The sequence below is a fragment of the Haliotis rubra genome, unplaced genomic scaffold (genome assembly GCF_003918875.1).
Source record: "Haliotis rubra isolate DU_JTF1 unplaced genomic scaffold, ASM391887v1 Scf797, whole genome shotgun sequence".
NCBI lineage: Eukaryota > Metazoa > Mollusca > Gastropoda > Lepetellida > Haliotidae > Haliotis > Haliotis rubra.
The window spans coordinates 4454-30335 of NW_025767520.1; the positions used below are offsets into that span (position 1 = coordinate 4454).

The window sequence follows — 25882 nt, forward strand, 5'->3', positions numbered from 1 at the left end:
AATACTAAGTCATCTCAAATTACTTGTCTCATCTCAGTGTCAATTTCAACATTTACTTCATTTCATCTTAACAAACTTTCTCTAACCAAGGACACCTTAATCCTTTCTAATTTGTATACACAACACTTTACAATACTAAGTCATCTCAAATTACTTGTCTCATCTCAGTGTCAATTTCAACATTTACTTCATTTCATCTTAACAAACTTTCTCTAACCAAGAACACCTTATTCCTTTGTAGGTTGTATACACAACACTTTAATCGCTCCCATGGGTAAGTTCATTATGCCAGACAGGTAAATGCCGTGTGTTGTTTTAACTAATTGTAGGGGTACTGGGAAGTAGGGGTAATGGGATGTAGGGGTAATGGGATACAACCTTCCTATCAGTTGTATAAGTTCTAATTAAGTCATTGTATATCACCCTTCTGACTTCCAATCAACTTATCAATCTCTTATACAAGCGTTGTACATCAACCTCATTTATTGTATAAACAACTCATTCCCTATCTACTGTAATAACAACTCATGTATATATTCTCTCAATTTGTTACTCATGTATCACTTGCTTGACAACGACACGGAATGATTGCATGACGGTCGTAGATGGCAAAATTAAGCGTGGTTGCCTATACGTTGGATAGTCAGCGGTGAACTTCACATCTCACAGAGTCTATCAATGTGATTTTCATCTGAGAAAATATACAAAAATTTAAAAGATTATGTCCTTTTGTGTATTTATCCTGCACGGGTTCACAAACAAACGAAAACTCCAATCATGGGATAATGTAGACGTAGACTTTCACAAGGTAGTGATTATAATAGTTTAAATTAAAATCTAAATAAATACAGATTGGTGTCCTTAGATGTACCGTCCGCTTATCTAGACTTGCATCTTTAAGGAATAGAATTACTAGACAGTGAGTATTACCCGATTCTGTGTATTGTTAAAGCACATACAACTTATTTTGTATAATTATTATATTTTTTTTATTGTTATATCGGCCACCCACATGGGTTTGCTTATGGCAGACCTTTTGTGTAGCATATAATTATATACAATAATAAAACAGACATAACATTCATCGCACATACAGGACACATTCACACTCTTTCCACTCAATATATACCACTTCTTGCCCCCTCTCTCTCTTCTTTCCTTGTTATTCATTGTACTCTGAACATTGACTTGTTGACAACAAAGGCACTTTAACATACACAAAACGCTTGAGCGCAAACTCCATTCCTGCGCGTGTAATTGGAGGCTGTCGCTGTGAGGAGCTTGGTAAAATCCCGGTCACCTCTACCCAGAGTTCCATGCGGAATGTTTAGTCATAGCTGGGCCCCGTCTCGCATATCGCAATATACGGCGCAAAGGGAGCCGGGTACCAGATTTAGCTTAGCGCCGGAGGAAGTTACTCATAGAAAGCAAAAGTAAGAAAATACTTGGGATACCCTGTATGTTTGAGGTAGGCGTTTGATCTTAGAAGATAGCGGTTGTTTCTGTTGTTGGTAAGTCTAATTTTCCTCCGATATCCCAGCAAAGGAATAGCCAGGCATTTTACTATATATTATGGTCCATGACACAAGTGAACGATATAATATTCTGATGATAATTGCGTCCTGATAAGGCTGCTGTTGAACCAGCAAGATCGTTCGAGGTTCTGTTACTGAAAATATGTAATTTTCACATAAACAGACAACGCCATATGATTCGAAGTGAAAGAGTGTATCCAGTCAGAACTGTGGCGAATGTTTTGATGATGAGGTTTACTTCATCTCGTGCCATAATGTGGCACTGGCACTGAGACTGTGTGGCGCCGCCTTCCTGTTCGTGCAACATGTATTACAGTCATCATCATGGGACCCTCTATTGTCGTTATCGGGATTATGAACTCTCACTGACATTATATATATTTTCTGTTGACTAATGGGCTGTTTTATCTTCATTTCTCTTGGCACATAATCGCAACTCGTTCAATACGATCGCGGCAATACGGATTGAATTGTTTGACCCGGAAATAGTGTCAAACCTATCATATATCATTCTCGCTGAAGCAGGAACTAATTAAAGATATGAACAGACAAATCTTTTAAACCCCTGAAACAATTAAAGCATTCTTTAGACAAAACAAATATATGCTGCAGGATAATATCAATAATTAATATCATCTTTAAATGTAACCATTTACAAAATATCATAATTGCTAACCTTTTTCATTTATATTGCCTCAACACTGCATTGATGGCATATTTAGACAATAACTAATGAGTGACAGATTATCTTTCACGGTATTAATTCCATAATTCTCGCACCTTGCTGATAAACTACTCAATATTTATAATATGACAAAGCAACCAAATTATCAATATCTGTACACATCACATGAATATGTACAAACAGGGATACTCTACAACAGGGATAGGTCACTCGCTTGCTTTCTTTACCATTTGTACTAACTAGCGTGTGCCTCATCATGGTTCAACACACACAGTGACTTGGTTCGTTCCCAGCGCAACTTCGGCTGCGTTTAACAGTAAACTATCACTATTACTTGCAAACACCTTTCACCTGATGGTATATTCTCCTCATAAACATTAAAGGTGTATGTGAAAGATGTTTTAGAACAAAAACTAGAAACACTCAAACAACGCCCTGTAGTATTTCAATGGCAGATCAGCGATATGTCATATTTTTCACACACCTCAAATACACCCTAACAATTTATTTTTAGTTATAAAACTATCACTACAAATCTACTGTACTAATACTGACACAAATAACAATTATTTGACTTAAAATGAAGTGACAGAATAGGTAACTTAGGTTTTCAGTTGTCACAACACTCAGCGTATGTAATCAGCTGTTGAATATAAACCGGGCTCAATCTTAAAAACTACGCTGCCGCCATATTGGCTACACTGGTCACGTGACCAGCCGAGGCATATGCTAAGGGGCTTTCCGAGGAGTGACCACTCCCCTTATAGTCTCCCTGGTACAAACTACAAAAGTACTGACAGAGACTAAGCTTCGGAAATGATCCCAAGAGCTACAAAATAAATGTCAAAATCCAAATATCTTTTTCCAGTATCCACAAGGGTTAGGGTTCTGCCTGTAACCCCCGCTTGAAATGTATTCTATTTATTAGGATTATTTCAAGTGGTTAGGGTTAGGTTTAATGTTTAAGGGTTAGGTTTAGGCTTTTTATAAAAAAAACCACAGGCCTATATTCTTAGGCATAGAATGATTAAACAAAATGGTAAGACTTCCGCCCGTATCCCCCCTAAATGTTAGTGATGAGTGGCATTTTTGGACGTAGGATATGTCTGTCAATATGCAATTTCAGATACAATTAAAGAAACATGTTAAAAGTCATCCTTACCAGATGAGGAATATATATTCAGGTGAAATGATTTGACTAGAATGAAATTTAAGGGGGGATACGGACGGAAGTCTTTCAAAAAAATATGGGGGTTAGAGGCTGACATCTTCCCTCCTCAAGTGCTTTGTGGCCAGCTGACAGTAGAAATGTCATGTGCTGTGCTGAAACTCAAAACTTAAAACAGGGGACAGTAGGCGAACATAGTTAAAGAACAAATAAACTTTGGTTTTTTTGTACTCTTTTAACAATTACATATGAAAGATTTGTGGTAAGTCTTATGCGGAACACCAAATTTATTCTTAAAAAACTTGTGGTTACTTAATACCGAGCGATTAAAAGTTGCCAAAAAGTCACCTGCTTCACTCTCGCCCGCCAACGAAACCACATACAGGTTACGTAACTCTGTCGCCAGAGCACTGCAGTGACATCATATGAGGAAGGATTTGCAGTTAGTTGTATAGAAAGTGTGTAGCAAGCTTGTCATTTTGATGATTTCTCGACATCAACGAAGACATGCCGAATCGTTGCGTTGTGGTCAATTGCTCCTAGGGTTCGGGCCATGGTGTCGCCATGCACAGATTTCCACAGGACCCCGCAGTTCGTGCTAAATGGGTTATGTTTGTGAGTGCAAAGCGAGTGTTGTGGAAGCCTGAAACGATATCTTACTTGTGTTCAGATCGCTTCACAGAAGTTAAAGAATCACAACTATTTACTAGTTGTAGTAAAACATGTATATGATTGATGACCATAAAGATTTTCCATGACACAACTTGTAACATAACGATTTCTTCCTCTGAAGCGAGGTTGTGGTCGAAGTGAAAATAATATTGTAAGTAGTATTATATTGACACCCACCTCGCTTCCACGAGAGAAATTGTTAAGTTATAAGCTATGTCATGCAATTATTATCAATCAAATACATATTTACTACCAGTAGAAAGTAGTTTTGATTTTGTAACTCGGTGAAAACAAACCCAAATAGCATTTATCCTCAGACTGGCGGATGCTCGCGACAGGGCGCCGCCATTTTTTTAAATTGTAAACTCACGGGCTTAAGTCTGTTAGAATTAATGAGATTATGATTTGTTTTCATCAAGTTAGAAAATCAAAACTACTTTCTACTCGTTGTTAAATATGTATTTGAATCATGACCAAAAGGATTTTGCATGACACAACTTATAACATAACGATTTCTTCCACTGAAGCGAGGTGGGGTCGAAGTGACAATACTGAGCGATAAATTTCTTGCTACATTCACGTGGTTAACGTCCACTCATCAGTATGTAGATACTAGTCAATGTATGTCTATATATTTGGTCTTATAATCCTAATTAGTTTATTATCATTCTTGTATGCAAATTGAAACTAAATAAAAAGCAGACGATCTGCTGATTCTTATGGTGAATTTATAACATGACTGTAATATCTAGACATTTTATAGTTTGCCAATGTGAATCATAATTTGCACACACTCCCTGGTGTATGTTGTCTGTCCCATTACACTTCATGGCGAAAACAATGATTCTGTTGAATGCTACGACAAATGAATAAAAACAAAATGCAAATATTAAAATTGAAACAGATTAAAGTTATAGGAACAATGTCAGGCTATTACCTTGTTCGAGGAATGTATCCATCAATATCCACAAAACGAAAGTGATATGCCATGCATCTGCAGTTGTTCCAAGTGATGTGTCTAATATACGAAAAATTGACATATCGTTTCAGGTATTTCACATTGGTGTATGGTCTCATTGGTCACCCAAGATAGCACACCTGGCAACTAATTGCATAATGTCCGCCTTTCTTTGAAAAAAGTAATTTAGTTAGGCAATAATGAGTAATCAATCAATGTATTGGCGGTTAATCCTTTGAAAGAAGGACGTTGTTTTTTCGCAGACACAGACACGACAGAGTGTATTCAGTATAGATTAGTAAATCTACATACATAAACACTACCTTTTGACAAATCCGCTGTGCAAGATAAAAGTAATTAATCAATCAGCCTGTTATCGGTTAATCCTTTGATCGATGTTTGTAATGTTGAACATTTACTCCAGACACAAGAAATGCCAAATGGGAACCTTTGTCGGGTAATCTAAGTGGTGTTATACCTGTTATAATTTCATTAACTGACCATCAAGTGAATGATGACTAATAACATGTGTAGGTTTATAGCACTTAACACGGGTTACAACAAGGGAGTATTAATTGCTGTATTGCATGCAATTTTAATTGCATGTGAAAACTTATGGGCCGACACTGTTTTGAGAATACAAACAGAACTTCATTGTTGCATAAGAAATACATATAGGCATTTTCTGTGTGCTAAAACTGTTTGTACCTATTTACCTAAGTAAATTTTCAGATTCTTCTAGCGATGGCAAAGTAGGGTTGTTTAGTTTACAGATTCAAATAAATCAAATGTCAATTTTTAATATCATACGTAAGAGACATCATAGTTTTACATGACATGATTAAATATCGAGGTATAAAACACAGAAATGGGATCAATTTGGATCAGTCATTATAACATCCAGGCATTAGTAAACATGAAAAAGCCCACACTGCTTTGATACTTTATTACAATCAGACAAGAACTACCGGGGATATTTTCAAATAACTGCATCTGATGGGCATCCACCCTTCTTAATGTCGAACTGTTTAGGTTGAAGAAATTAACCGTAACCGTGATGAGCGAGGCTGATCATCGTTTTCACTATCACTAGCGTCTGGCGCGAACAAATAAGGCCTAGCGATTTTTGAATCGTCTATGAAAACAAGTTGTAACTTGGAAACTAGGCAAAGCAGAAGACAAACTCAAATGACAGTAGATTGTGAGAACCTATTGCTTTCATTTTTCACAACAGTTGTCACGATTTCAGGTTTATACAAACCTGTAAACAACATAATTTACCCTCTGAAATGTACTTGAATTCTGCATCAGCCCTCATAGCTATTCCTCATATGACGTCACAGAGACGCGTCGCTCTGATTGGTTGAAATTTCGTTCGCAGGGGAGAATTGTGCACTGTTGTCAAAAAGGTCAATTTAAGTTAATTAAAGATCGAAATGAGTAGTTTTAATGACAGGGTTTCATTTAAAACGTTGCCAATTAGTGATTTATGAATTTGTACCCCCCTAGAGTATATGTGATCTTTAAGACAAAGACACAGTAAGTGGCCCGCCATTCTCTTCCTACAGAGGTTACTTGTCATATCTTCCTACAAACCTCTGTTCTAATACGGCCCTTTATCATGTTCATGGTGCGAGTGTTCGTAATTGGTTGCAGTCAGATTTAGTTTTGCAGCAACGTTGTTTCAAACGTGATCATTCGCAAGGTCTCGGTAATTTCCGTATGCTTCGGGAAAACTAGAACCTCTTCCCCTCCGTGATGTGCAAACGTTTCTTCTAGACGGAACTCAGTCATGTAATAGCGGATCAATGGCGTCTCCATCGCCCTCGTTGATAACGGACAAGCTAGCCATTAAATGCCTTGTGTGTCACATCAACACAAGTCCCCAGCAGAGGAAGGATATTTGTGGCCCCACATTTGCTTGTATTAGTCAAGCTGAATCTAAGTCGATGTAACAGGTGTTCTGATTGGATAGAAAGAAGGGAGATAATTCGTGTTGCGATTTTTTGCCGCTAGGGGATTTTACAAGAACCGGGCTATATGGCCTGGAGGTTCGGAGGAAGATGTGACAGGGAACCTCTGTGGGAACAGAGAGATGGCACGCTTGGGCAGTCTGTTGTGTGGTAGTGCTCTAGGTGATTGTGGCTGAGGCAAAAAAGAGGCAGTAAGCTGAGAGAGAGATTTAGAAAAGCTGAAGAGTGAAGTATATAATCAGGGCTCGAATTAAGAGAAGTTAACGTACTTGCACCAGGTGCAACCTAAGATGTAAACCTAGTTGCACCAGCCAAGTTCCAGTTGCAATGTAGTGTCTCGGTGCACATAAACATGTTTCTGTGATGTAGTACCCATGAAACCATAGCAACACAGAGTTGCAGCTGATCCCTGTTTACAAGAGCTGTCATAGCTGAAACGTGTCTGTAAATAGCAATGTTTCGGTGCCACAGCTATCCAAAATTTAGAAGAAAAATGAGCTGACATACTTATGCTTATAGCGTTAGATTTATTGTTGATTTATTTCTCAAAAATTGACTTGTACCTGGTGCAAGTTCAACTAATAACTGGGTTGCTCTTTGTAATATTGGGTTGCACCAGTGCAAGTAAGAAAGCACTAAATCGAGCCCTGATAATGTTTAAAGTATACTTAATTGGATATTTAATTTAGTTAAAACTAAAGAATAAAAACTATAAATATATACAAACATCTCATCCTGTCTCGTCACGCGGTGTTACTATGGCACATGGTACAAGCAAATGACATTGTTTACTTTAGAGTAGTTGTGAATATAAATAGTTTTAATATTAAAATTATTTAGAATTTCATTACGATTAGTAATATCATCATGATTTTAACCCAGTCATCTGAAACTTCTATTCATTTGGATACAAGGTAACAATAACACAACAAATTAATTTTATTCCGCCTTAAAATGTACCATAAAATTTGCTGCCGTGTGTAGGGTGAACCCCCTGAACTTCCCCTCTGGATCTGCCTCATTTATCAAGATCGTGATTACAGAATGGAAATATACAGGCAATACAACTCCAGCAGAAGACTGTCAAACTCACTGTGGAATATATTTCAATAGAAATACCACCCACAGTTGACATAGATGTTTCCTTTGTAATAAATGGAACGGCATATTTTCAAAGGAGTCACACACAGGAAATCATAAAGCATGTTCCATTTGTTTTTTTATCATTGTGTGGAGTGGTAGGATATCCTAGTTCTCCTCCGCAACGCGTTTTGCAGGGGGTATTAAAATGGACTCCGTCAGTGCGTGCGTCCGTCCATGCACATTTGTCTTTTCCGGAGCAGAACTCTAAAACTGTTCAATATTTCTTCACCAAACTTGGCTCATAGAAGGATCTGGTGGTGTACTGGTGCCTTTTGGTAGTTTTGGATTTCTGAGTAAAATATTTTTGGCATTTCCATGGCAACAAGTTTGACTAAAACTGAAATTGGTGGTAGTGCTCTTTTCCGGAGCAGAACTCTAAAACCCTTTAATGTTTCTTCACCAAACTTGGCACATACATAGATCTGGTGGTGTACTGGTGCCTTTTGGTAGTTTTGGAATTCTGAATAAAATCTTTTTGGCATTTCCATGGCAACAAGTTTGACATAGACTGAAATTGGTGATAGTGCTCCTTTCTGGAAGAGAACTTTAAAAACCTTTCAATACTCTCCTTCCACTATTCTATATAGGGTGGGACTCTTTATTATCGCGGCACGCGGAAACATCGGGAAACCAGAAACACTACGCCCCGCATCTGCTGTTTACATATGCAAATTACGTAAAATACATTCATCACTCTTGAAAAAGTCATTTATTTCATTGGAATGTTATGTGTGATCGGAGAAATATTAAAGCATTCATCTTTTCAGTAAGTTCTAGAACATTTTGAAACTAGTATGATCCCTACTGCCCTTACATCTAGCATGAATCAAAACTTACTTCAATCCTGCGACAACTGTAAGGCCATTTGCATATTTTCCGTGCTAAAAATATAACAGGAAGTGACGTATTATGTAACTTTACTCTGCACAGGGCAGCAACTTGTATGGTACGTTTTAAGCCGGAAAAACAATATTTTGTAACGTTATTGTTACCTTGTATCCAAATGAATAGAAGTTTCTGATGTTTGCGTTAAAAGCATGATGATATTACTAATGTGAATGAAATTCCTAAATATTTTTTAATGATCAAACTATTTAGATTTGTTACTTGTCTTAGTAAACGTTTCACGGTGTCATCTGCTTGTACCGCGTGCCATAGTAAGAAAATAGCAATACCGCGATAATAGAGAGTTGCTTCAATTTCCGGGTCAAACGAGACAATCGGAATTGCCGCAATGGTATTAAACGAGTTGCGACCATGTGTCACATTATTTGTGACAGAAATTACGATTAAACATCAGTCAACTGAAAATATAAAATGCTAAATGTCAGTAGCCGTTCATAATCCCGATGGTGACAACATTAACTACCGCGATAATAGAGGGTCCCATGATACACATCTAAATATTTGACATAATCATAACTCGTAGACACATTCATGAAGAGTATTTTGCCTTTGCGGGGGATATTGATGACTTTGTCTTCTTGTTGTTAAAGCGTTCACTCGTCATGCTGAAGCCCGGGTTTGATTCCCCACATGGGTACAGTGTGTGAAGCACATTTCTTGTAAAAGCGGCGTAAAACTAAACTCACTCTCTTATCATTGTGAAAGCATTCCATTGATTGAAATAGTGCCGAAATTGTGCACCATGGCACAGTAAATATTGAAATGGCACAGATCTGTAATAAAAAATAAAGACCTTGTCACCCAGAAAATGCTATTTGTGGCTTGAATGTGCCAGATAAATATTCCGCGTAACTTTGTGCAGTGGATGGGGAAGGTAAACTGAATCACTTTCAAATTAGTGAACCAGAAACACATGGGGAGTGAGTGAGTTTTTTATGCCCCCGCCATATATGGCTAGGGGCACCGCCTCCGTGGTGTAGTGGTTAGAGCGTCCGCCCGTAGAGAAGCGGAAGGTCGCTGGAGTTCGATCGGTCAAGTCATACCAAAAGACTTTAAAATATGGTACTTGTTGGTCTCTGTCTGGCGCTCGGCATTAATAGGTACAACAAGGACTGGTCGGCTCGGAGTCAGTATAATGTGTCTGAGTTGGGTATTCATGCTTCGCTGCTGCATGGTATCTCAGTGAGTTAGCACTATAAAACCAGCTTAAGTCTGGACTAGTACAAGCAACCGCACATACACATACACACGCATGCACGTTAGTGGTGGTCCGATTAATTGAAATAATCGAAGATTGGTCGTAGTAACTAAATCGATCATAATTTCTCATAATCTAACACAAACTATTCTAGAAGTTAGAACACTTGTTTTCATTAACAATTTTTTTTTTACATGGTTGATTTTGTCTGTTACATTTCGTAAGTACTACAAGCTCGTTTCAAGTCATGACTGAATTTATCTTAAAGATTCCAAGAAATTTATGTTCCTAACATACTAGTCATCCTTTAAAGATGTGGAATTTTGCCTAATAAAACCAGAAGAACTACATTCTTTTCCCCTTATTTTTATGTGCATTAACAAATTTCATAAATGACGCTAACCAATTATTTTCGATGATTGATCGGTAGTAATGAACCAATCATCAATTATGAGATTTTAACCAATTCCCAACACTAATGCAGGTCGTCATATGAGCGAAGTATTCTCAAGTACGACGTAAAACGCAATTTCACCTCACCTATGGCTGGGGGCATATAGGGCTACCCTCCGTGTACGTCTGTACGAAACAGGGAATGTACTCTATCCACTTCTCCACAAAAAACGCTCTGTGCAATTCAATGAACTTATACATGGGCTTTCTTTGGACTCTAATGGTGTGCATTTCGTATTATGTTTTTGTGTTTTATTGATTTTTTTGTAAGTTTAGAGACATTTGAACTTAGGTACATTTTGCTGAATTTCTCTATGATGATAGCGTAATAGGGGATGAAGTCTATCCACTTCTCCACAAAAACTGCTCACCAGAATTGAATGAACTTCTACATGTCTTTTGTAGGGACTCTAAAGGTGTGCACTTCATAATTTTTTATGCAATTTCTTAATTTTGTCACTTTTACAGATGTTTGAACTTAGTTGAATTTTGTTCTATTCATCCTGTTCGTTCCATTCAACAGGGGGTGTTACGTTATCCACTTCTCCTCAAAAACTGCTTTATGGAATTCATTTAGATTACACATGTGCTTTATCGGGACTCTAAAGGTGTGCATCTCATATTTTGATTTTGTATTTTATTTATTTTTCCAATTTTAATGCCATTTGAACTTACATAAATTTTGTTGAATTTCTCTCTGAATATAGTGTTGTAGGGGATGAAGTCTATCCACTTCTCCACAAAAGCTGCTCAACATTGGGACTCTAATTTAGGTGTGCATCTCATACCTTGTTCATCCAATTTCTTAATTTTGTCACTTCTACAGATGTTTGAACTTAGTTGAATTTGGTTCTATTCATCCTGTTCATTATGCTTGACAACGGTACAAGAATCTGTATCGAAACGTCGCACTCAAGAATAAAAAGAAGTTGTTATCCATACAGTTTGTTCTATATTGTACTTCCCAACTTCTAAAATGCCACTCAAAGAAGTCATACTGTTCGTCCCATACAACAGGGGATGTACTTTATCCACTTCTCCTCAAAAACCACTGCACAAAACTCATTTAGCTTACATATGTCTTTTATAGAGACTCTAAAGGTGTGCATCTCATATTTTGTTTTTGTATTTTATAGTTTTTTGTATTTTCAGAGACATTTGAACTTAGATAAATTTTGTTGAATTTCTCTCTGATGATAGTGAAATTGGGGATTAAGTCTATCCACTTCTCCACAAAAACTGCTCAACAGAATTGATTAAGCTTATACATGTGTTTCATTGGGACTCGAAAGGTGTGCATCTCATAGTTGCATAGATGTTTATTTAACTTGTTTGTGATTTTTTTTCAATTATTGATCTTTATATGATAGAAGGTTGTGTTATCTAAACCTGCCATATTGAATATGTTCCAGAATATGCCAAAACTGACCACTTTAGCTTCTACAGCAATCTATTGCTTTCACTTGCCTCCACAGTGATATTGCTATTGCTAGTTTATTTACCCTTGTACCATGAACCTTCATGATAAAGGTTTAATTGTACTGTGGTAAGTTCATTGTGACATACATTTACAAATAAGTATTTACCTTGGACACTTGGGATATATGTATTTTATAATCAACCATGATATTTATTTAGTAGAAATTAATCACCAGACCACTCTCAGTGTAGGGAACTCTTCGTACAGCAGCGGGGGCATCTGTGTCCCTGGACACAATTTTTTCTTGTTTAAGTTTAAGCAATATTCCATCAATATCATGGCGGGGGACACCAGAAATGGCAGTGTTTACGAATAGCGTCTGACCATCTGACAAATCCGGCAGATTCACCAACGGGACCGTCAGACAGAAGTCTACAACCCGCCGGCCCCAGTGTCTGACTGTATATTTCACAATAACTTTGACTGAAGTTGTTTTATGTGACATGTGACACTTGTTTGCTGTTTATAAATCTCATGTTTGTTCATAATTTTAATGTCAATTATAAGAAATATTAAATCTGAAATGTGTGTTTAATTTTATTCCATGGGTCCAGTGAATTTTCAATGGGTCAGACAGACATCTGAAACTTACAGGACCCAATGTCCTGTTACTGTGAAACACCATTTGTGAACACTGAAATGGGGCGTCACATGTTGTTCCCATATGAGGAATTTAACCCAGACCTTCTGCATGACGAGCTCTTCATAGGTGTACAGGGGTGGAAATAACCCATTGCCCGACGCCCGAGTCCATTAGTTTTTTTTGTCAGGCAAGCAAATTTGTATATCACACTGTACCGGTGTCCAGTTGACTTTCCAATATCAATTATGTTGTTTATTTAAAATATCAACAAGAAAATGGCCGGTATAGTGGAAAAATTATCAGGGCAAGTGATTTTACATGTGCCACTGTACCGGAGTACACTAGCAATTTTAAAGTTATCATCACGCCTAAGACCTTGGTTCCGATTGCCCACATGGGCACAATGTGTGAAGCCTATTACCACCATGATATTGCTGGAATATTGCTGAAAGTGGTGTAAAACTAAACTCGGGTGAGAGAGCTACTTGCACTGATTCCATGACTTAGTTTAGACTCTGGACATAATGTACTGAGACAGGGCTCCAGATAAGGGCCGTATCGGCGTATGTACAACTAAACAATATGCATGATACGGAAGGAAATACAGCACCTGTTTTATGGATAACATGATAACCTGTTATCCATAAAACGTGCCATGTATTCATGTTCGTCCAACTTCTAAATGACTTAAAAAAAACTTCATGCTAGGAAATATTTTAGAAAACGTAGCAGATATGCACTACAGCAATGGTGTACGGTCTTAGAATCATTTACAGATGTATTTCTCTGAAAAAGTATTGTTTTATTGTTTATTGACCTGTTTACACAAGAGCAGCAATGTTGTGGTGCATGTATGAAACGAAACACTAGATTACTAATACTCCATTAAATTCCATTCAATACTCTAAAATGTACTCTTTCAGGTTTTCCAGTACTCCTGAATTGAAAAAATAACAAGTATGTACTCCGGATGTTGAAAACTTACCTGGAGCCCAGCTGAGACTTAGCGTTGTTCATTGTAATATTGCCAGGAAGTAGGGGTGTCGCGATACGCGAATGTATCGATGCATCGATACATTTTTACTGACGATACGACACGCGATACATGCTAAAGTTTATCGATTCCTATTTTAAAACTTTATCGATTCAAATTTGTATGCTATATCCTTCAAAGTCTTGATAGTAAAATTATACGAGACGGCTCCGATAGATAGATGTAGCTAGCTTTACTTAAAAAATAGGTTGGAAACTAACAGCTTTTGTGATTGGCTAGACTATTTTGATGGACCAATCAGCTAGAACCTATGTTGCTGGTAAGTTAATGCTATGAAAAGGCGCGAAAATTATGTATCGCGATACGTATCGTATCGTGACCTTAAAATCGTGATACGTATCGTATCATGAGATTGGTGTATCGTGACACCCCTACCAGGAAGACTAAACATCCAGGTCATGATGCTAGTACACAACTTCCTGGTCCGAGGTCCTGCTGTTCTTCAAAGAACCAAGCACTGTCTGACAGACCGACCATTAGGGATGTCCCGATACATAGGTTTCATGAATCAATACGTATCACAATACCCATGTCACGATTCGATATGTATCACGATATTTATTTTCGCGGCATTATTGCGTAAATTTAGTTACATTTTGAACATTAATGTTACATATTTTATAATTATCCATGAAAAGATTAACATTTGTTATTCTAAGAGATTAAAAAGTTCCAATTTCCCATCTTTGTACATGAAAAATAACCATTTATAACTTTCATAACATTAAAAAAACATGATGCAATTGCAAAATGTAAACGATACATAAATATATTTAAACCTATGGTATACTTTCAAAACTGAATATCGATACAGTTTTGAATGTGGCATCCCTACCAGCTATGGTTATGTTCACTGATGTTGCAAGGATATCTTGATTGAGTCATGATGTAAAACTTACACTGCAATAATTTGACAAAGTCTCCATTCAGACATAATGCTGTGTATTAATGTGAAATGGGTACCAAGTTGCAAACATGAGCTAAAGAAACTGAAATTATATTTAATTTGTTTACGGATGTGTCTGATGAATTTCTAGAACACAGTACAGGATTCGATTTCCCTATTTACATCCTGCACTGGTGCATGTTATTGTTAACAATTGCTGGTGCAAGTTAGGTGTGACCGATACACTCTTACCATTGTCCGGTACGTATTGCAGTTTCAGAGCTCTAGATAAGCTTTTTCCAATCTGGGTATTTTACCCATGGTGTCTGTTATAAATGGGTACTACTGATCTTCAGTGGGAACTCAATTTTTCCGATACCCAACCCCTGTTTTAAAATGTGGGTATTTTCTATGTCAGTAATTTAAATGTTTTTTAAAAAGATAACTATAGCCAATGGTTTGTACTTCCGACATTAACACAGTCGTTGTTTTAATGAGAAATACATCCACGTTATGTCTGATCAGGTTAGACAATCTGAATTCTTGGTGTACCATCACTAACCCACTCAAGGGACAAACCTATCTTTGCCGACCGTCTCATTTCATCAGATTAGCTGTGTTTAGGGGTGGGTATTGCAGAGAATTTTCATATTGCGATACATTGCGATGCGAAAGCATCTATTGCGATATGTATTGCAATATATTGCATGAAGTAATTTTAAACAAGAACTACTTATAATCGAGTTATTTCTTGATTTATAGAGCAAAAACACAACAAAATCACTATGCTTGATTAAGCTTTAATAACAACTTTTAATCATGATGAAATAAAAATGTGAATAATATTTGGCACAAATGAAACAAGGACATATCCGAACATTTCCGAGTGTTACGAAGTTTTCTGAATGCAAGTCAAAATACCAGTTTTAGATCAGCGTATTGCAATACGTATCGTTTTCATGTCTGAACCGGTAAATACCGGTAAACCGGTTATAATGCGCAGCCCTAGCTGTGTTTGCGCGATTGTTTCTTTCTGTAGGTTAAATTCAATTGATAATCTACCCAGTTTTTTATAGTTAGCAGCTTTCTGTTAGTATTTGATTCTTTTTATTTCTAAGTCAGGGTATGCAAGTCAACAACTAACCAAAGCATTTCTGTAATTTCCTTTTAATTTGAGACACTATAGATATATTTCAGTGCATATTTTGGACATATCAATGCATATTTTACGCAGATGCTCAACTTATCTAGACTTCAAGAGATTTTGGTCTGTTTCGGTATATGAGATATGATCATAATGCAGAAAATTGACAACAAGAGCCAAGCCTTACATTGTTTAATAACGACGGGAAAAAATAACCGGAATCTTTGTTATTTTAAATGAACAAGACCAAATTTTTGGATTGCATTACGGTACACCGAACCGAAGGCAAAATACCACGGTTCTACTACAACCACGGTTCTACTACAACCACGGTTCCACGGTTCTACTGCAACCACGAAGGCCGCGGTTCTACAACCACGGTTCCACGGTTCTACTACAACCACGGTTCTACTACAACCACGGTTCTACTACAACCACGGTTCTACCACAACCACGGTTCTACCACAACCACGGTTCTACCACAACCACGGTTCTACCACAACCACGGTTCTACCACAACCACGGTTCTACTACAACCATGGTTCCACGGTTCTACTACAACCACGGTTCTACTACAACCACGGTTCTACTACAACCACGGTTCTACTACAACCACGGTTCCACGGTTCTACTACAACCACAGTTCTACTACAACCACGGTTCTACTACAACCATGGTTCTACCACAACCACGGTTCTACTACAACCACGGTTCTACTACAACCACGGTTCCACGGTTCTACTACAACCACGGTTCTACTACAACCATGGTTCTACCACAACCACGGTTCTACCACAACCACGGTTCTACCACAACCACGGTTCTACCACAACCATGGTTCTACTCACAACCACGATTCCACGGTTCTACTACAACCATGGCTCTACTACAGCCACGGTAAACCGTTTCACCCCTAGTGCAGGTTACTGTGAGTAACAGTTTTCACCTGGTGTAGGTAACAGTAAATCTTCCAACATCTGATAGCTGTCATGTGTTTCAGTTGGGAAGTAAGTGACTGGAAATGATGTTTCTCTCCTCAAGACTTGTTAGTAATGTTACAAACATTAATGTTTGTGTACTCATAAATCAGTAGTGTAGCTGTAATCATATAATATAAGTTGTATGCTTCTCTCGAGGGTAATACAGTCTGATGTATGCCTCTTTGTAGCAGTGTCACCCGGGCCGGTAGGCCGGTAGCAATATTCCAGCTATATGGCGGCGGTCTGTAAATAATCGAGTCTGGACCAGACAATCCAGTGATCAACATCATGAACGTCAATCTGCGTAATTGGGAACCGATGAAATGTGTCAACCAAGTCAGCGAGCCTGACCACCCGATCCCATTAGTCACCTCTTACAACAAGCATAGTCGCCTTTTGTGGCAAGCATGGGTTGCTGAAGACCTATTCTACCCCGGATCTTCACGGGTCTGCTACAAAGAGCGTACATCAGACCGTATTACCCTAGGGAGAAGCGTACAACGTATTTATCTTACTGCCATGTTAAATGTACAAAATATCATTTTATTTTATTTTGAAGATCGCTACTGACTATATGACATGTAAACAAAATGGCGTCTGCATCTCAACTGGAATTATAAAATCAGTGAAACATATTCTGACAAGCATAATTTTTTTTTTTTTAAATGGTTTATTATGTTTAAGTTGAGTGTCCAAACGATTCAATGTATAAAACAGTTTAAATAAAGCAGTGATAGTCGGTAAAATATATCTGTACATGTGTCATATTGTGACGTCATACGATTGTTAGCGATACAGCTTCTCGGCGGAGAGTTTGGCGGTTACCGTGGCAGCGGGTAATATTTTTACCAGTTGTCACCCTCCTGGGAGGGGTGACATGCAAACTTGTTAAAGTGTCATTGACCAATGATATTAAAGTATTGTACATGAAGGTAAGATAATTGAGATTATAAATAAAGTAATGCAAAATTTAAACAGAATCATTCATCATTTATCATCATGGGGTCTGGTTCTGCAAAACAACATCAGCAAACAAATAACGTTGATATAGGGTGTTACGATACTTTTCGCCTTGTCTATTGTTGACATTTTAGAGTACAATGAAATCAGCTACCAAATCAGATTTGGTTTGGTTTGGTTGTTGTTTTACGCCGCACTCGGCAATATTCCAGTTATATGGCGGCGGTATGTAAATAATCGTGTCTGGACCAAACAATCCAGTGATCAACAGCATTAGCATCGATCTACACAACTGGGATACAATGACGTGTCAACCATGTCAGCTAGGGCTGGAACGATACACTATTTCACGATATGATACATATCGCGATATTTTACCTGCGATCCGATATGTATCACGATACATAAACCTTGAAAGAATGACACAGTATTAAGATTTAAAATGATTTATTTCAAGGTATTTGTGTTTAACAAAAATACTATTGTAATAAACAGACAAGAAACTACATCATACTTTGTCTTTTTCTCTAAAAATGTACTTTATCATGTTTAAGATAATACTGTTTTGAAAAAAAGTTGTGTATCGTTTTGTATCGATACACCAGTCGATGATACGATAGCTGTATCAAACTTTAATGTATCGCGATGTATCGGTAAATCGTCCCAGCTCTAATGTCAGCGAGCCTGACTACTTGATCCTGTTAGTCGCCTCTTACGACAAGCATGGGTTACTGAAGATCAATTCTAACACGGATGTTCCCGGGTCATTAGAATAATAACAGTCACTGATTGTCAGAGCTCGTTGAGTGTAGTTCATATCACCACAGTGTTTCCGTTCTTAGGTATATACCGGAAAATCACCGGTAAAATTTATTGGGGACCGGTAAATTGAAACCCAACCGGACACTCTGTCCGGTAAATAATCATGTATTAAAATAAAAAATCATGGGTAAGCGAAATGACAGTCTTGGCTGTGCTTTCATGGTCCCCAAAATTGTTATGTTTTGGAAATACCCAGGCTAAAAATAACTTTAAAATGAGTACTTACAGTATGGCAATAGGATACAACCGGCAAATTTCATTCATGATCGGTAGAATTTTAGGTCGCCTGACACAGTGTCAGATAAATAATGAATAATTAAGTCAGCAGAAACACTGCACCAGATCACTATAGTCACTAAAGTGTCACTTAAATATGTAGTGCGGGTTATCATTCTCAATATGGAGGTCGATAATCAGGCACCGATTTCTCAAAACAAACTTAAGTCTGAGTTTTGACTTAAGTTAGAGATTTTACTCAAATTTGAGAAAATGCATTCCCCAGAATGAACTAAAATCGATAGTACTGACTGACTGAATTTGGTTTTACGCCACTTTTAGCAATATTCCAGCAATATCACGGCGGGGGACACCAGAAATGGGCTTCACTCATTGTACCCATGTGGCGATTCGAACCCGATCTTCGGCGTGACGAGCCAACGCTTTAACCACTAGACTACCCCGCCGTCCCCAAAATCGATAGTAAACACAAACATAGAAGACAGTTTGAGTTTGGTGGATAGATTACTGAAGTTTGTTTGGGCTCTTTTATTTAAAAAATGCAGTTGAGTTTAAAATTCAGCTGTTTCAAATTGAAATTTGAGTAAAAACTTAAGTTTGTTTCGAGAAATCGGGCCAGAGCTCAGTTATCGATCAACAAGCGGAAGATGAATTGTAATTGTACACCTAACCACAAAACTCATGTTGGCACTAACAGGACACAATCATAACATCGTGTTGACGAAACAAATCGATTGATCGATAGATCAATCACTCCAGCACGATAAATATGTTTAAAAACTGAATGCTATTAACATGCAACATGCATGCAGTTAACAGTTTGATTATTTTGAATGATTCAACGAGTTCACTTGTCATCCTGATGACACGTATTATGAATTATTTGCATCCATTCTCAATTTATAAGCAGAAAGGCAGCAGTATTTTGTATCAGTTTAACCCTGTATGTTTGTCAAGTTTAACCCTTTATGTTTATGCTTCTGCTGCAGTGATGTTCATTAGATTTTATGCTGATGTCTGTTGATGTTTACACATCAGTATCTGTTGATGTTTACAGACCCATATCTGTTGATGTTTATAGACCCATATCTGTTGATGTTTACAGAACCATATCTGTTGATGTTTACAGAACCATATCTGTTGATGTTTACAGAACCATATCTGTTGATGTTTACAGACCCATATCTGTTGATGTTTACAGAACCATATCTGTTGATGTTTACAGACCCATATCTGTTGATGTTTACAGAACCATATCTGTTGATGTTTACAGAACCATATCTGTTGATGTTTACAGACCACCATATCTGTTGATGTTTACAGACCATATCCATATCTGTTGATGTTTACAGAACCATATCTGTTGATGTTTTACAGAGACCATATCTGTTGATGTTTACAGACCCATATCTGTTGATGTTTACAGAACCATATCTGTTGATGTTTACAGACCCATATCCATATCTGTTGATGTTTATAGACCCATATCTGTTGATGTTTACAGATATCTGTTGATGTTTACAGATCATATCTGTTGATGTTTACAGAACCATATCTGTTGATGTTTACAGACCCATATCTGTTGATGTTTACAGAACCATATCTGTTGATGTTTATAGACCCATATCTGTTGATGTTTACAGACCCATATCTGTTGATGTTTACAGAACCATATCTGTTGATGTTTATAGACCCATATCTGTTGATGTTTACAGAACCATATCTGTTGATGTTTACAGAACCATATCTGTTGATGTTTATAGACCCATATCTGTTGATGTTTACAGACCCATATCTGTTGATGTTTACAGATCCATATCTGTTGATGTTTACAGATCGATGTGACCTGATGGAGACGTTACCGAGACAAGTTACCATGGTTTCTCTCTTTCTGCTGATCTGCTTCGTCTCCATCTTTGTCAGTGGTAAGAATCTCTCAACGTCATGAGGCATTTCATAGTTCTCTGTTCAATTCAGGCGGTGGGGTAGCCTGATGGCTAAAGTGTTTGTTTGTCACACTCAAGTCCCGGGTTCAATTCCCTACAGGGTTACACTGTCTGAAGCCCATTTCTGGTGTTCCTTGCTGTGATATTGCTGAAATATTGCTGAAAGCAGCATAAAACTAAACTCACTCTCTGTTCAATTCCCTCCCCTTAGTCACGCCAGGATCTGCTGACTGTTGGTACAGACCCTGATTCTGATCTGTGGTTAACAATGAGGAGGCTTCTATGGATATATCTGTGGTTGTCAGCACCAACAAAATTACAAGCTGATCACTTCAAGCTTTAAGGGGCTTCAGAGTCTCAGCTTCATCCCCACCTCAGGAAATATAGGGCGTATCGTCTCCTAGGTACACCAGAGAAATATGAACATGGATCAGTAGATCCTGTTCAGTTTGGCCTGGCCCTGGTGTTGTTTTCCTGATCAAATCAACCCTAGTTTTTTTCCAATCAGGTTGTTTGTTTGGTTTGTTGTTGAACACAGCACTGACTCCACTCAGCAATATTCCAGCTCTATGGCAGCGTCTCTAAATGATCGAGCCTGGGATACAGTGATCAACAGCATGAGCATCCATCTACATAATTTGGATATGATGACTTGTCTCAACCAAGTCAGTGAGCCTGACCTCCTGATTCCCTCAGTTGTCTCTTATGACAAGCGTGGGTTACTGATATGACCTTCAGTTGAAATGATAGGGATGTCATATCTTCAAGCACATTGAGCATGCGTGAAGGATGAGATTTTAATATATTTTTCCCGCATCTCGTACTTTACAAGTTCAGATTATGACAAGGGTTCTTGGTTTTCATGTTTGGTTTCAAACACTGGTAGTCATGGTAACATAATGCTTGCTTTTCTCATCAGATGCAGCAGAAACCAGTACATCATGCCCTGAAGTAGCCTGCTTTGGGCGGCCAGTCAACATCACCTGTGACATAACTGGCCAATACGACTCTATCGGGTTTTCGCGGCGAGATGCTATTGAAGTAGTAACGTGCCTGAAGAATAAAGATAAATGCTATTTTAATGTTCAAGGTTATGAGGTGGTGTTACGCTCAGATGACAAACACATTATGCGTATAAAGAGTCTGAATAAGACAGATGTTGGAACGTGGAATTGTCGTGATGGAACAAAGCCACTCTTGAAGACTTGTAGCATCGAAGGATATGGTAATGTTCTCATGGATAACTTTATTCTTACAAAACTTTCATCTCTATTACATGATTCCCATCAGACCAGAATTGTGACAGGAATCACACAAACTGGAACAGATTTGTAACAGAATTCTTTTAATGTCAGAGATGATTGTGGGAGTGTTAACAGATTAACCTTGTTGCACCTCACAGGCAACTACCATCTAGAGTCACAAGGTGGCTGGGTAGCCTAGTAGTTAAAGCAGTTGATGGTCACGCCAAATACCTCAGTTCAAATCCCGACTTGGGTACAATGTGTGAAGCCCATTTCTGGATTCCCCTACTGTGATATTGCTGGAATATTGCTACAAGCAGTATGATATCTTACTCACTCACTCTAAGATCACATGACATGGTGACTTAACTTCCTTTAGACTCTAGGTAGTTACAGAGACTTAGGTGTGTGTGTGTTTAGTGTTACTTATAGCTGTGAATATATTTCTAGAAATGCTCATGGTTCAGTTTGATTTTTCCTAATTTCAGATGTAAGACAGTCCCCAACTCCTGCACCTCCGTCGCCTGACTCAGACAACTGCATCCACATCCCGAAAACTTTCCGTCCGCAAACATTATGTGAAGGTTTTCAAGAGGATGCAAATGTCAACATTACTATCAGGGTGAGACAAATTATGTCTGTCAAATATACATATTTATCAAAGAGTCAAATATGCTGTTCTTGTGTTGGACCACACACCCATGTGTGAGTGTGATTGTTCTGATGCTGTTCCTGTGTTGGACCAATCCCCCATGTGTGAGTCTGATTGTTCTGATGCTGTTCCTGTGTTGGACCACTGCCCCGTGTGTGAGTCTGATTGTTGAGAAGCTGTTCCTGTGTTGGACCACTCCCCCATGTGTGAGTGTGATTGTTCTGATGCTGTTCCTGTGTTGGACCACTCCCCCATGTGTGAGTCTGATTGTTCTGATACTGTTCCTGTGTTGGACCACTCCCCAATGTGTGAGTCTGATTGTTGAGCTGTTCCTGTGTTGGACCACTCCCCCATGTGTGAGTCTGATTGTTGAGAAGCTGTTCCTGTGTTGGACCACTCCCCCATGTGTGAGTCTGATTGTTCCGATGCTGTTCCTGTGTTGGACCACTATTCTGTGTGTGAGTGATTGTTGAGAAGCTGTTCCTGTGTTGGACCACCCCATGTGTGAGTCTGATTGTTGAGAAGCTGTTCCTGTGTTGGACCACTCCCCATGTGTGAGTCTGATTGTTCAGATGCTGTTCCTGTGTTGGACCACTATTCTGTGTGTGAGTGATTGTTGAGAAGCTGTTCCTGTGTTGGACCACTCACCCATGTGTGAGTCTGATTGTTCAGATGCTGTTCCTGTGTTGGACCACTCCCCATGTGTGAGTCTGATTGTTCCGATGCTGTTCCTGTGTTGGACCACTATTCTGTGTGTGAGTGATTGTTGAGAAGCTGTTCCTGTGTTGGACCACTCCCCCATGTGTGAGTCTGATTGTTGAGAAGCTGTTCCTGTGTTGGACCACTCACCCATGTGTGAGTCTGATTGTTCAGATGCTGTTCCTGTGTTGGACCACTATTCTGTGTGTGAGTGATTGTTGAGAAGCTGTTCCTGTGTTGGACCACTCATCCATGTGTGAGTCTGATTGTTCAGATGCTGTTCCTGTGTTGGACCACTCCCCCATGTGTGAGTCTGATTGTTCTGATACTGTTCCTGTGTTGGACCAGCTCCCCCATGTGTGAGTCTGATTGTTCAGATGCTGTTCTTGTGTTGGACCACTCCCCCATGTGTGAGTCTGATTGTTGAGAAGCTGTGAGGGTTCGATTCCTCACATGGGTACAATATGTCTGAAGCCCATTTCTGGTGTCCCCTGCCGTGATATTGCTACAATATTGCTTAAAGCAAGTTTGACTTAGCCTGAAATTGGTGGTAGTGCTCTTTTCCTGAGCTGAACTCTAAAACCGTTCACTATTTCTTCACCAAACTTGACACATAGATTGGTCTGGTGGTGTACTGGTTCCTTTTTGGTAGTTTTGGAATTCTGAATGAAATATTTTTGGCATTTCCATGGCAACAAGTTTGACATAGACTGAAATTGGTGATAGTGCTCCTTTCTGGAGCAGAACTTTAAAAACCTTTCAATACTCTCCTTCCATTTTTCTATATACACACCTAAATATTTGACATAATCATAACTCGTAGATATATTCATGAAGAGTATTTTGCCATTGCGGGGGATATTGATGACTTTGTCTTCTTGTTGTGAATACCACGCAGACAATTTCAACCTTTACCATGTTTGCATAGATAGTGTTGATAAGGGCGGTAGGGTAGCTGAGTGGTTAAGGTGTTCGCTCGTCACGCTGAATATCAGGGTTCGATTCCCCACATGGGTACAATATCTGAATCCCGTTTCAGGTGTTCCCCTTGATATTGATGGAATGTTGCTAAAAGCAGCGTAAAACTAAATTCACCCACTCACTCAGAGTATGATAACAAATTCTCTGAGCCAGACCACTCAGTCAATTATGTCACCTGTTATGTGGATATTTTCAGATGGCCGAGAACAGCTACAGTTTCACATCTGACCAGTACAAAGAAAATGATGAGGTAGAACTTGATGATGCCCCTACAGGTGGGGAACTGGAATGCAGTGTCACCGGGCCAGCCGCCCAGTGTTACACACCCTCCAATAAGAAGACCAAAATATGTAAGTAGCTAAGTGTAGGCATTAGGGCTGTATCCGGGCAGTGGGGTAGCCTAGTGGTTAAAACGTTCATGTCGTCACTCTGAAGACCCAGTTTGATTCCCCACATGTGAAGGCAATTTCTGGTGTCCCCCATCGAGATATTGCTGGAATGTTCCTAAAAGCTCCTCACTCACTCACTCATGGATCACTTTTCATGGATGAATTTAATGTTTCTTAACGTGGTAAGAACATGCATACAACAGGCAGGCAGTTACAAATGGGCCAAGCTTTCACCTCAAGACAACTGTATGTTTGATTCATGAGTGTTTGACACAATTGTGTTTGACTATATTGAAATACAGGTTTACCATGTTTACTGGCAGCTGAAGTATTCACTCAGGTGTGGATGGGGGTCGGGGGAGAAGAGGGGTAGATGGGGGTCACTATCAGTACAACCCAGGGTGTGTCGTTATCCCCCCTGTATCAGTTGTCCCACAGAGTTGGGGGCAGATTACAGGAGCTTGGAGGAATCTTTTCTCATTGATGCACGCCAGCAGAGATGCCAACCCTCCCGAATTTATCAAAATGCATGTGGATTCCCGCCATTCCGACAAAGCCAAATTCATTCCAATTTTTTTCAAAATACAACATAGATATAGATAGCCTTACTTACTGTAAAGCTAGGATCATTTTTTACTATAATTAAATAAATATAACACTTTATTTACAGAAGTTCTCAAATTGTTTACACAAGAAGGTGATCAGGAAGTTTGGGAGTACTTTGGCCTTTCCTGGAACACATAGACCGCCTCCGTGGTGTAGTGGTTAGAGTGTCCGCGAAGAGAGCGGAAGGTCGCAGGTTCGATCCCCTCTGCGTCATATCAAAAGACGTTAAAATATGGCACTTGTTGGTCCCTGCCTGGCTCTCGGCATTAATGGGTACAACAAGGACTGGTCGGCTCGGAGTCAGTATAATGTGTCTGAGTGGGGTGTTGATGCTTCACTGCGGCATGGTATATCAGTGAGCTAGCACTATAAAACCAGCTTCAGTCTGGGCTAGTACAATCTGCCGCACATACACACACCCGCATGCACATCGTCATATGAGCGAAATATTCTCAAGTACGACGTTAAACCCAATTTCACCTCACCTCACCTCACCTTCCTGGAACACTGGGTTTTCTGTATCATGTA

The 25882-nt window shown here is 38.8% G+C and overlaps 1 protein-coding gene and 1 long non-coding RNA gene across 8 annotated transcripts in view; one reads left to right on the forward strand and one right to left on the reverse strand.

The window, feature by feature from the left end:
* The first annotated feature begins 1317 nt into the window (after positions 1–1317).
* Positions 1318–25882, forward strand: part of LOC124261329 — a 44493-nt gene continuing 19928 nt past the window's right edge. For 4 of the 7 annotated variants that reach the window (XM_046695635.1, XM_046695639.1, XM_046695640.1 and 1 more), the window contains exons 1-5: positions 1357–1511; positions 20673–20762; positions 21703–22008; positions 22516–22649; positions 24556–24709. In XM_046695635.1, coding sequence (XP_046551591.1) covers positions 20687–20762; positions 21703–22008; positions 22516–22649; positions 24556–24709 — 670 coding nt within the window. In that variant the 5' untranslated portion in view covers positions 1357–1511; positions 20673–20686. Of the gene's footprint in view, positions 1512–20672; positions 20763–21702; positions 22009–22515; positions 22650–24555; positions 24710–25882 lie in introns of all 7 variants that reach the window. The other 3 variants (XM_046695638.1, XM_046695637.1, XM_046695636.1) reach the window with 3 other exon arrangements.
* LOC124261333 lies at positions 10479–18750 on the reverse strand. Its single transcript, XR_006894294.1, has 3 exons — positions 18601–18750; positions 18286–18291; positions 10479–10489 (listed from the first exon to the last, which is right to left on the reverse strand). It is a non-coding gene; the product is annotated as an uncharacterized LOC124261333 (long non-coding RNA).